The following is a 12,222-nucleotide window of genomic DNA, read 5'->3' on the forward strand; positions in this document are numbered from 1 at the left end:
TTTTAAAGTATCAAATTGAATTTTTTGTTCAACAAAAATCTTTCAAATGTGACTGTAGCGTTTTTTTCCCAAAAAACTTTGTCTTGAAAATAAGGGTGCGTCTTATATTCCGAAAAATACAGTAAGTATGTTTCCTATTGTTTGCTATAATGGTTAGAATTATACCAAGTCTAGTTTATATGAAAGATGTACTGCAAACTAAGCATGTGTTACTGTTATACTTAAATTGAAATTGATGATCAAAAATCAAAATATTACTGCTCCTACTCAACAAGATTTACCCTAATGTCAATTTTTCATGTTTCAAACTTTACAATATTTCAGATATTACAATATATCATCTATTATAACAACAAGGCAAGAACATAACCGATACACATGCATTATCAATTACAAGCAAATTATAATGCTTGTTTTAACAAAAATTAAGTACAAATTCACATTAACCAAACTCCTAATCTTAACTACTTCATAAACTTGTTTCTACATTTTCTTTGTAATTCAATCAATATAACCCTACTAATAAGTAACAGCAAAATATAAAATTACATCAACATTTCATAATTAAATTGCAACAGAAAGCTGACATCTAGAATATTATATTTTGTTAATAATGAGCGTAAAAAACTTAGTTCAGAGAAAAGACAAAACTATCTAGATAAATCTACTGCATTCACATTAAAATTATTTTGAATAATGCCACAGAACTTTCCTACCACAACATTCAAAACCTTTGTGTTTATATATTAACATATAAGATTTTTAAAACTGAACTGGAACAAAGACCTTTGCAAATGATTTATAAAAGTTGAATGGATTCTTTAAACTTTTTTTTTTATCAGTAGCCAGTTATCTTGCATTTCATTCAAAGAAATTCACCAACACACAGTTTTTACATAACAAATAATCAATAATAACAGTTTTAACTGAGAGAAAACGAAGCAGTGTGTCTGTTTTGCCTTATTTACCTTACTCAAACCTCCATCAGGTCCTTTTTGAATCTCAAGCACAATAAAAGAAGTTTAATTATTATGGTGATTTATAGTTTATATGTCTGAAAAGAAAAGTTTATATAAACCAAAGTTAAATATTTCCTTGGATTGCTTTTTATCATTTTAATTTCATATAGTTTTTCTTTTTTTCTACTGCACTAGTAGCTAACTATCAATCCTAAAATTTTAAGCTAATAATGAAGTAAGTAACTAAGAAGGTCTTCTAATGCATTTCTTCTGAGTCTGTTTAGCAAATTACTAGTTCTAGATTTTAGGTTAACCATCAGGTAATCAATCACTAGGACTTTCTTTTTATTGGCTAACATAACCTTTCTCCACTGAACCTATCAGGAAAAAATTAGTTCTAAAGCCCATGTTACCCACCAGCTAACTAACAATAATGATGTGTTTTCATAGAAAAAAAGTAAATGTTTCCATCACACCTGCTAAGTAATCATCAGTTCTAATGCTAATAATGTGAAAGTTAATTGATTCAAAGGTGTTTCATACTTAAACATAATAAAATCTTCAACAAGTCTGCTACCTAACCACCAGTTCTAGATCTCAGGTTAACCACAAGGTAATTGATCGCTTGGATGGATTTTCCTGTAAAACATTTAATGTCTGAGACTCTGTCTCTAAACACCAGATCCATGGTTCAGTTAACCATCAGGTAATGACACTTCAGCAAGATGTTCATTTGAACATGAAACAGTAAGGTCTCCAACAATTTTGTTGGTTAACCATCAGTTCTAGAGATCAGGTTAAATACAAGGTAACTAATTGCTAAGATGGTCTTTCATACTTGAATATAACAGAATACATGACTCCACCAAGTCTGTTGGCTAACCACCGGTTTTTTAAGACAGCTGCTTTGATAACTTCACATGTAAACATAGTGTTCAGATTAGTGTGAATTGCACGACCCATGCCTTCCAACAAAATCAAATCTGTCCCAAGATGGTGCATCTCTTCAGCTACCTTCACGTTCAGACGACTAATATGTTGGAAAGACAGTAAACAAAAAAGAACAATAAATATGAAAAAAATGAGATAGATAACCAAACGTGCATTATCAAATTCTAATTTTTAAAAAACTACACAAAGTGTTGTATTCATAAGCATTCAATAATTTCATTTCTTTATATATACATGTATGATATTTTATCTCATCAAAATCAAATTAAAAACAAGTTTTAGAGGACAACAGGTGTAACTATAAAGTTCTTGTGTCCAGATAAACTATCCATCCTCAATTATCATTAATAGTACTTTGTTGAAGGTTATCTTACAACTAGGCAATGCTAAGTTTTCATAATAGTATTTAATATTATTTGCCTAACTTCTTTAAAACTATATAAAAAATTGTACTCGTACCATTATTGACAAAATTTTGTACGTCAATGACCTCAAGCTTACAGAAAGAAAAAACTTTGCAATTTAAAGAAAAAGTTTTTCATGAAACATGAGCAAGAACAAAGTTTAGCATCTATCATGATTATAATGAAACCTAAAGAAACACTGACAAACTGAGTTAGTACTCAAGTTTTTTTCTAATTGAAATACTTAGAAAAAGTGAACTGGATGACACCAATTTCAGGTCATTAAGGTCAACAGGAACAAAATGACAGAGAAGATGCTTTTATATACAAAAACAATTTCTTACATAAGCAAGTAAAATTATTATAAATGTTATTTCAGCATGTTTGTTTACCCTAACTATTAGAAAATTTCATATAGATTATGATTCTATTTGAATATTTTGACTTCTTTATAATATTTCCTAAAGAAAAAAATAAACAACTGAATCTACTACTGAAAAAAGTAAAACAAAGCTAGAATTTCTTCATCATATACTGCAATGCCAAATTCACAGTATTGAGTGTTCAAACTAGTTTTAACAGAAGAGTATTATACAATATTTCATGATCTATCAAAATATCTAGCCAATAGAAGTTAATGATGGGTTGAAAGATGGGGTCAGAGGTAAAAACAAAATCTATGTGAAGATAATGTTTGTTTGTTTGTTTGAAGTTAAGCACAAAGCTACACATTGGGCTATCTGTGCTCTGCCCACCACGGGTATCGAAACCCAGATTCTAGTGTTGTAAGTCCGCAGACATACCGCTGTGCTACTGGGGGGCGTGAAGATAATGAAGCAAAAGATAAGTGTGTATATAAATATACATATATATATATATATATATTCATATTATTCAAATCAATTAATTTTAAGGGTTTTTACTAAATCAGTAAGAATCATATGGATATAAAATCATGATCAAATAAAAGAAAATAAAGTCCAAATAACTTTTTGACCCTAGAACATTAAATAAAATAAGATCAATGTATAATAATTATTACATGTGGAAGAACAAATACTATCAGAAAACTGTAATGTGTCTGTTTTTTAAAAATGTATCTATGTTGTGATGTGGTAGTAGTATTAGTGTTTTTTTTAATATTCATAGTCTATTAATCTTTACATTATTTTTACACTTTTTTTTTACTGTCAAACTGGCAGGATTGTTTACAACATATCTTACAAACCTTAAGTCTAAACATGGTGATCCTTGACCTGAATCAACCACCACAAGTGAACCCTCAGTAAAAGCTTGCTGGATATCGTCACATACAGCACCAATCCTCGGCATTAGAACATTCAGTTCTTGAACTGTTACATCATTCAGAGCTGGTTTGGAATTGGCACAAAGAATAACCTAACCAGAAATAACTTATTAAATAGTCTGGAACCTACTATTGAATTTACTTATGAAATTGAAGAAAATAACAGTTTACCATTTTTGGTCATATTAGTTAAGAAAGACAAAAATAAGTTAGAAACTACTGTCTGTCATAAACCTTTTTTGTTATCATGCCACCACACCAAGAATCATGTCACACGAAGTCATAAAAAATGTCAGCTTTTTATTCTTATGTCTATGTGTCTTTAAAGCTATGTTCTAATCCAGAAAAAAAAACTGCTGTTAATCAAATATGTAGCATTAGATAGAGGTTTCTCATCTAATATTGTTGATATAACTGTGAGAAACTTTAACAAAATCACAAATTATGATCAAAAAAGTAAACTAAAATCAACATTTGATAAAAAAGGAAATATTTATTTTACTATATGTTTGTCATGACAAATTTTTTTTTAATTTAAAAAAAACAAAAAACTCATTCTAATTTATAGACAATTTAATAAAATTAGTCAAATATTAACAAAAACTAAAGATGAAGTCAATTTAATGGAGAAAACAGGTATTTATAAAATTGAATGTGAATGTGGTTGTGTATACATTGGTCAACCTAGAAGAAATTTGAAATTTGGAATAAATATACGTAAGAGAAATGTTAAAACAAAAGTGAAAACTCTGCACTAGCTGAACATGCAAATTAAACATGATTTGTCATCCAGTGGGGAAAAAACTGTTATTTTGGCATAACCGAATAATACAACAGCTATAAATATTAGAGAGACTACAGAAATAATGAAACACAGTAAAAATAATTATATCTTAAATATGGATGAAGAGTTGGTAAACCAGAAAGTATGTAAATGGCATGATCTGTTTTAAGTATGTAAACTAGTTATCACTAATTACAAAAAAAACAACTAACATAATGCCTTAAAACTGTCTGAATACCAAGTAAGTTCAAGTCTGCAATCAATCAATCAGTAACATTATGCTGTAACTTAGTGGTGATGTTCAGCTGTTAAACTGAAATCCGTGTGTGTGTGTGTGTGTGTGTAACAAGTAAGGAAAGAAGGTAACAAAAAGCAAATACTACACAAAAGTCACTCCTTTATTGTGTTAAAATTGATTGCAACAGAGTATATTCATACATTGACAGTTTTACTGGGATTGAAATCCAATCATAACAAACAGTGGAATAAGCAAAACTGAAGATGTGTGTTCCTTAAACATGAATCATATTTGAATTGTTTGAATAGCAGAGAGGAAAATGATATCATAGTGGATGTACAACGTTTACAGTAAGCCATGGTAGGACATCAGTACAAGTTTGGGGTTACATTACAACCAATGGTGTTTGTGATGTATATAAAATTGATGGCACCTTGGCACATTCTAATACATCACATCATTCCCTTAGGAACATGATACATCAGCTGGAATTTATCTTCCAGCAAGAAAATGTTCCCTAAACATACAGCAACTGTGGTGAAATGATATCTTGATGGTAGAACGTCCCGTATAAGAATTCATGAAGCTGTATAGGCTTAGGTAAAAAGTGTGATCAGAAAGTGACCAAAAAACTTGGTTGGATTACAGGAAGTAATACAGGAACATTTGAAACAACATTCCACAAGCACATGTTGATAAACTGTTTGGCAGCATGAAAACAAAAGTGTAACTTGAAAGCAAAGACCTCACAGTATACTAGTGCATTTTATTTTTTATCCATTTTTATTTTATATTTACTTTGATAATGTTTTGTGTCATCAACAAAGCTGCCATCTAACTGTCATTACTCATTTGTATTCTTATATGTGTATCACTTGGGTGTTTCCATAAGTATTTTCATTACTGAATAGGTATGTGTGTGTGTATCATTAAAAGGAGCACATGGAGGGCTTTTTAATGTATAAATAATGTTGACTATTATAGCTCTTAAGCAACAAAACAAATTTGCCTTTCAAATTTCACTACTACTGCAACAGCCCCCCCACCCGACTGCCATCAAGGTTTATTTTTCCATTTCTGGTCTAACTGTCTGCACTTTAGTCATTCTAGTATGTATCTTTTTTAAATAACCCCATGTTTCCTGCTTACTTTATAAAGCATGAAATTAATTACACAGAAACATGAAACATTTTACAAGTTTTGCCAGTCTTAAGCATTAGTTCTAGAAATGTGTCTAAAGTTTCAAGATATGCCTTTTGCCTATTCTAAAATAAGATACATTTTGCTCTATATATTTAGCATTTCACTTTATCATATCCATACATATGATAAATAATCACACTTTTATCAACCAGGTTCATGAAAATTTAGTTCTAAAAATACTAGTCAACTACTAAAAATCAGAAACATTATCACTGATTTTACCTTAGTACCTCTTCTAATCAGCTCCCGTGCAAATGGCATTACACCCAAAACAACATCCATTCCACTGTTATCCACAAAGATGGCAGCACATTTATGTGAATGGTTCCTAAGCCTTTCAATCCATTGGTCTAAGTTGTCACAAAGCCATGGTCTAGCTAAGAAACAACAAAACAAATTTATGATTGTAAAGAACTTAGAAAAAAAATCATCTTCAAGTAACACTGCTTCAAGTATGTTTATGAAGATCAACTTATGCATATAAGATGTTTTAGAGCAATGTATTCCATAAATGGATATAATCCCACCCATCATCTAAGTACCAAAATATAATACAGGAGCATATTTTTAACAAAACAGAAATCACAGTAAAAAGTTAATAAATACAAGCATAAAAGGTAAGTAATAATAATAACAATATGCAAGTACTACTAGTAAGAGAAGTATATTAAATGTACTTACATAATAACAATAACATACTGATACAGAGCAAGAAAAAAAATTCCACAACAAAAAAGCATGCATATAAATACACTATTCTGTTGCTATTTTAGTTTCTTTTTTATGATAATTATTGTTAAATTTTATGAAAATTAGCAGTAATATCATAAGGAAAAACATAAACACATGCTTAAGCAAAATTGGTTAGTAGATATTATTAAAAGGAATGTTTCCACAGTATTATTAGTTAGTGAAGTTAAATTAAACACAGTTTTCTGCTTCATGTTCATTCAATACCTCCAAGTCACCACATTACAAGTAGTTTAATAACACTCATATGCAGCGTAACAGTAGCAATTCAGGTACAAAACTATGAGTTACAAAAAAATTAAATATACACAAAAAATTATGAATATATATATAAAATCAAAACTGATAATAAATACCTGCCTTGTAGTTTTCCAAGTGCTTCTTCAAAACCAAAATCACTCGTTTCCAATAAGGTAGCTACTTCTTTTGCTCCCCAGTCAAAAACATTTCCTGCTAGAAGTCCCACCACCAGCGCTTCTTGGCGCTTCTCCCATGTCATTTCATCTAGTTCTTTTAACTTTTGGCTAAGTACCTTTAATGCTTGTTCATTCTCCATTCTCTTTTGCTAGTTGGAAAAAGGACATAATCGAGGAAGGAACTCAGAACAAAATAAACACTAAAGTAATCAGAATTTATGAACTGCTTTGTCAGAATGAGCTACAATAGCTCAAGTATTAACACATGCATGGTTTTCCATGGCATGTCAAAAGTCTTTGAAGTTTAGACAATTTGTTTTTATATGCCTCAAGAGATCAGCATTTCATTCATATATATTTTGTGAGATTTTCTTTTTGCATTTAAACTAACAAGTTGGCATTGAAACCAGCCCTGAAGCCACAGAGGAATTCACAGAAATTCCATTTAAGCACTTATTTTGGTAGCCGGAATGGCCCTCTGGCACTTTATAAATAAATAATCTTCTTTACAGTAGAATATCTCTTAGCACATAAAATGGAACAAAACATTAGTATTTTTTGTCAATTTTGTGTATATGTGTGTTTAGCATTTTCCATAAAAGTGATTCAATTTACATTTCCCTTTAGGCTCTATAAACATTACATGTGAAAGAAGCAAATAAATAGATAAATAATCCTATTCTTAAATGAGTTAATACACACTATTGGTGAAGCAAATGGCAAAACTGTTCTGTCTACATTTATCTTTTTTTCTTTGTTACACCCAAAGCGCATTGAGTCATTATTATTTACACCCTTGTAGCACAGTATAATCAGCTGATTAGTCTTACTATACTAACAGTGGATAAAATATTGAAAAATGTTTTCCAAACAGAAACAATAGTTTTTCAATGTCACTAGTCTTTAAACATTTTTTTTGGTTTTAGTTTCCATTTCATTAACTTGTTTTAATTTTTGTTTTGGGTATCTTTTTTTCAGCTTTCTTGGAGTAAAGAAAAAACACTGGTAGAAGTAGATTATTTTTAGTTACTATTTAACTATTGTTGAAATAATAGAATGCATTTTGGCACTTCTCTTTGGGACTCGAGCACTGATTGAGAACCAAGTAACTAGTTGTTTGATGAGCTGTAGTATTGAGTGGAAAGGTCTAGTTGCTGGTAGTTTAACTAATACATTATCTTTAGTGGAAACCACTACTGTTAACTACATGTTAACATTACTGATAGTCTCAATACAATATTTCATGAACTAAGACAGTTATTTAAAATGTAAGAACCAAGAAATGATAAAGTACAAATAGCATAAAAAAAACAAAAAAACCTTAGTATTATAATAAATGGAATAAATGCTGCCTAAATTATGTGTTTTAATTAATTTAACCAAAACATAAATAAAATCCAGAAATTTCAAAATTTACCTGTTAACTGAATTTTATTTGTTTATTTATTTTTGAATTTTGTGCAAAGCTACTCACTGACAATTTGCACTAGCCATCCCTAATTTAAAAATGATAGACTAGTGGGAATGCAATTAGTAAACACCACCCCCACCATCAACTCTTAGGCTACTCTTTTACTAACAAATTGTGGATTGACTGTCACATTATACCACCACCTTGGCTGAAAGGGTGAGTATGTTCAGTGATGGTAATTTGAACCCACAGTTTCAGGTTTGAGTTGAGTGCCTTAACCACCAGGACATGTTTGATTTGAAACAATACTTATCTTTCTTTGACAGATAGTTTATGCACAGTATTCATATTGAGTTGACTGTGAAATTGGTGGCAACTGCCTATTAGAGAAACTTGTAAAAGTATATTGGTGACTATACAATCTACTTATGCAGCTCAAATATAAAGGACAACATTTTGAAAGTCTTTCCACCTATCGTCTTCGGGTTAATTTGTGTGAGCTTACTGCAGGACTTAAATTAAGAAGGACGTATTTTTATTGGTTGTTTGTTTCTGCCTCTGACTAGTGGAGCAACTGAGTGTGGATTCAACCAGTAGTAACCATACATTGCCAATTTCTAGGCCTGAGTCTCTGTTTGATGAATGTTTAATTGTGTTGACATAAAAAGATTCCTTTATTTTAATTACTTCCCAAAATTTGTCTCAACTGATGATTCTAGTTTTGCCCCAGTCTATTTGGGGCCCAGTTGACATAGTATGTTCTGTAATGGCTGAATTTTGTGTTTTCATTAGTCGTGCTGTCTTTGTGTTCTTTTATTCTTGTCCCATATACGGCTATACGTTTGAGTTTTTCATTTCAATTTTGCATGTAGGGCAGTTAAATAGTAATAGTATTGTTCCTCTTATCTATTATTTCTGTTGTGTCTTTTTTTATGGAATTGGTGATGAAAGATGAGGTATGGCTGTTCTGTTTAAAACACTCTATAATGGTTTTTGCATTTTGTTTTCATGGATGTTTCATTGTAGATATTTGCAGCTCTGTTGTTCAGGCTTTGGATTATACCATATTTTATCAAAGTGGGGTGATAGGACTGGAAGTGTAGGTATCTGTCCTTGTGGATAGGTTTTCTGTACACAGATGTAGTAATTTGTCCTTTCAGTCTGCTGAAAAGCATGTCAAGAAACAGTAGGTTGTTTTGTTTCTCTATTTTCATAGTGAAATCGATTCTTTTGACCACAGAATTAAGATATTCTATGAAGGCTGGTAAGTTTTCATGACTATGCAGCCAAATAACAAAGGTGTCACCAAAACCTACAAAAACTTGGTTTTATATCTGTAGATAAGATGGCTCCTGTTTAAAGTCTTCCACGAAAATGTCTTTTAAAACTGGATAGAGTGGTGATCCCATGGCAAGACCATCTGTTTGTTCATAGAAATCTTTGTTGTACTGAAAGTAAGTTGACTGTAGGCAAATAGTCATTAATGCCATGACAGTGTCTATCTTCATGTCCGATTTGTTTGAAGTTAAACACAAAGCTACACAATGGGCTATCTGTGCTCTGCGCACCATGGGTATCGTAACCATGTTTCTAGTATTGTAAGTCCACAGACATACTACTGTCTAACACCAGATACAATGGGGTTAATAGATAAGTCTTTTTTTTTCCATCAAAAACCTACTGAAAAACAACAATCTAGAAAAGTATGGTATTTTTAGTTGTCTTTTGTTCACTATAGTGAATCTATATTTATACATGATTTGAAGAATGTATAGCACTGATGCTATTAATTTATGCTTCATATTTATTAAGCAGTCAAGCTGTTTAAGATCAAAATAGATAAATATGGGGCCTAATCTACCATTTGTTTCACCACGTGTCACTGAATTATCTCCATTTCAAGAAATTACAATCCTCATCAGCAACCCCGGACAAGAGCAAATAGAAAAAACTGGACAAAGTTTTCTTTTAAAGAGAACTGTATATCATATGTATAGTGTTTTAATTCTTTTGTTCACCACAATGAATGCATATTCATACCAGGTGATAAAAGCTGTAGTGATAAAATCAGTAGAAATAAAGTTAAATCATGCAAGAAATAAAACATGGATAATAATAATAATATTCTCAAGAGATGACAGTTTCTTTGCAAATTACATTTTACCAAAGGACAAAATACCAATTATAAAATATTTCTGAGTTACAGTCATTGAAATAAAGGATTATTATTTTCCCTGAAGTTTGAAATATGATATGCAGGTGTGCACTCAACACCTGAAAGATGCTCTGCAGACCAGACAAGGTAAAACAAGTAGCAGGAGACTCTTCTTAAAAATATTGTTTGTTTTGTTGAATTTTGTACAGCACTCTTCAATGGCTATCTACATTAGTGGTTCCCTAACTTTAAAGTAATAAACTAGAGAGAGAAGGAAACTAGTGAACACCACCCATCACTCCAAAGTGCAGAATGTGATTTTTCTTCTGGTTGTAATGGGACATGATCTACAGAACCTCAGGTCCACAATTAGGCATGCTAACCACTCAGCAATGCTTGGCTCTCTCAAAAAGGAATTTTGCACCAACCCAGAACAAAAAATAAAAATCATCAAATGATCCTAAGAATTGTGAAAGTATAGCTATTAATAATTTTAATCTGGAAAGGCCTCATCAGTTAATAAAAATTCAAAGGAGAAACAGTGAAAAATGGTACAAGATAAGGAAAAATTAAAATTTAGAAAGAAAATGTAAGATACATAAAAAAGATTGCTAATCAGCTGGTGCACTGTGCTGTGAGACATGTCAATTTGTAGAGATGATTTTTTTATTATAAAATTACCACAGATAAGTGACAAAAGGATAGTATAAATAAATAGAGGGCTATGATTAACTCTGTTAATGTGTTTCCTTGTATTATAACAGTAATCACTTTTGTAATGTAGAAGTAATAACTGTATTGGAGCTTATGTTACATATAGAATATTACAGAAACTGTTCAAATTATGTTAAACATTTTTACAAATAGGTAAGTATAATTACCTGACAAACAACTTAAAAATAACTTCAAATTCACACGAAAACCTGACATAAAAACTGTTAGTTTTCACTTACATCTTTTATTACCCATTTTGATGAATGTGTTTTAGAAAAGAATAAAAATAAATAAAATTACTTACCTGTAAATATGGGTCTGGAAAGTTAAATTCATTTAAGCAGTGTTCTCTCATATCAAGCAAACTACGCACTGTCAGAGAGCCATAAGCACTAAAAACAAAAAAGAATAAACTTTTACCCAAAATAAAAATTTACAAAAATTAACACTTCCAATGAATATATTTTTGATTATGAATTTCATTATAAAATAATTTATTTGGTTACAAAAAAAATCAAAATAAATTTACAATAAAAAAAGGTATAAAATAGTTTTCTCACTAACCTAGTATGTGACTTTTGTATAGAAGTAACAGAAGAGTAAATTTAGGTACAGTACTACAAGCAAAGTACTTTTTTTTTTACTTTGGTCACCAAGAAAAGCTGGATTTATTATCACTACTGTTTTTCTGTGTTTTAGTAGCAAGGTAAAAAGTATATGACAAGTACAAAAATAAAAGCTATTGAAAAAGCTTTTTTTTTCTAAATGACATATGTTAGCAAAAGCATAGGCTATTAAAGTATTTTAGTAGAAACACAGCTTTTAATCTTATGAACAGTTTGTACCTTTCAAGTATTAAGTGCAAACATCCACATCAAATTTCACAATTTAAGTATAAGAAAAAACATTATTCTATTTCCTCTTTTACCAT

General features: G+C 30.5%; 1 protein-coding gene across 5 annotated transcripts in view; it reads right to left on the minus strand.

Moving 5' to 3' along the window:
- Positions 1–49: 49 nt before the first annotated feature.
- The window catches only part of LOC106463606 (pantothenate kinase 4-like), a 59,354-nt gene continuing 47,181 nt past the window's right edge, over positions 50–12,222 (minus strand). For all 5 annotated transcript variants that reach the window (XM_022391137.1, XM_022391139.1, XM_022391134.1 and 2 more), the window contains 5 exons: positions 11,596–11,683; positions 6,956–7,160; positions 6,068–6,222; positions 3,543–3,712; positions 50–1,989 (listed from right to left, as the gene is read on the minus strand). In XM_022391137.1, the coding sequence (XP_022246845.1) occupies positions 1,779–1,989; positions 3,543–3,712; positions 6,068–6,222; positions 6,956–7,160; positions 11,596–11,683 (829 nt within the window). In that variant the 3' untranslated portion in view covers positions 50–1,778. The remainder of the gene's footprint in view (positions 1,990–3,542; positions 3,713–6,067; positions 6,223–6,955; positions 7,161–11,595; positions 11,684–12,222) is intronic.

This window comes from Limulus polyphemus, unplaced genomic scaffold, assembly GCF_000517525.1.
Source record: "Limulus polyphemus unplaced genomic scaffold, Limulus_polyphemus-2.1.2 Scaffold1444, whole genome shotgun sequence".
Taxonomy (NCBI): Eukaryota; Metazoa; Arthropoda; class Merostomata; order Xiphosura; family Limulidae; genus Limulus; species Limulus polyphemus.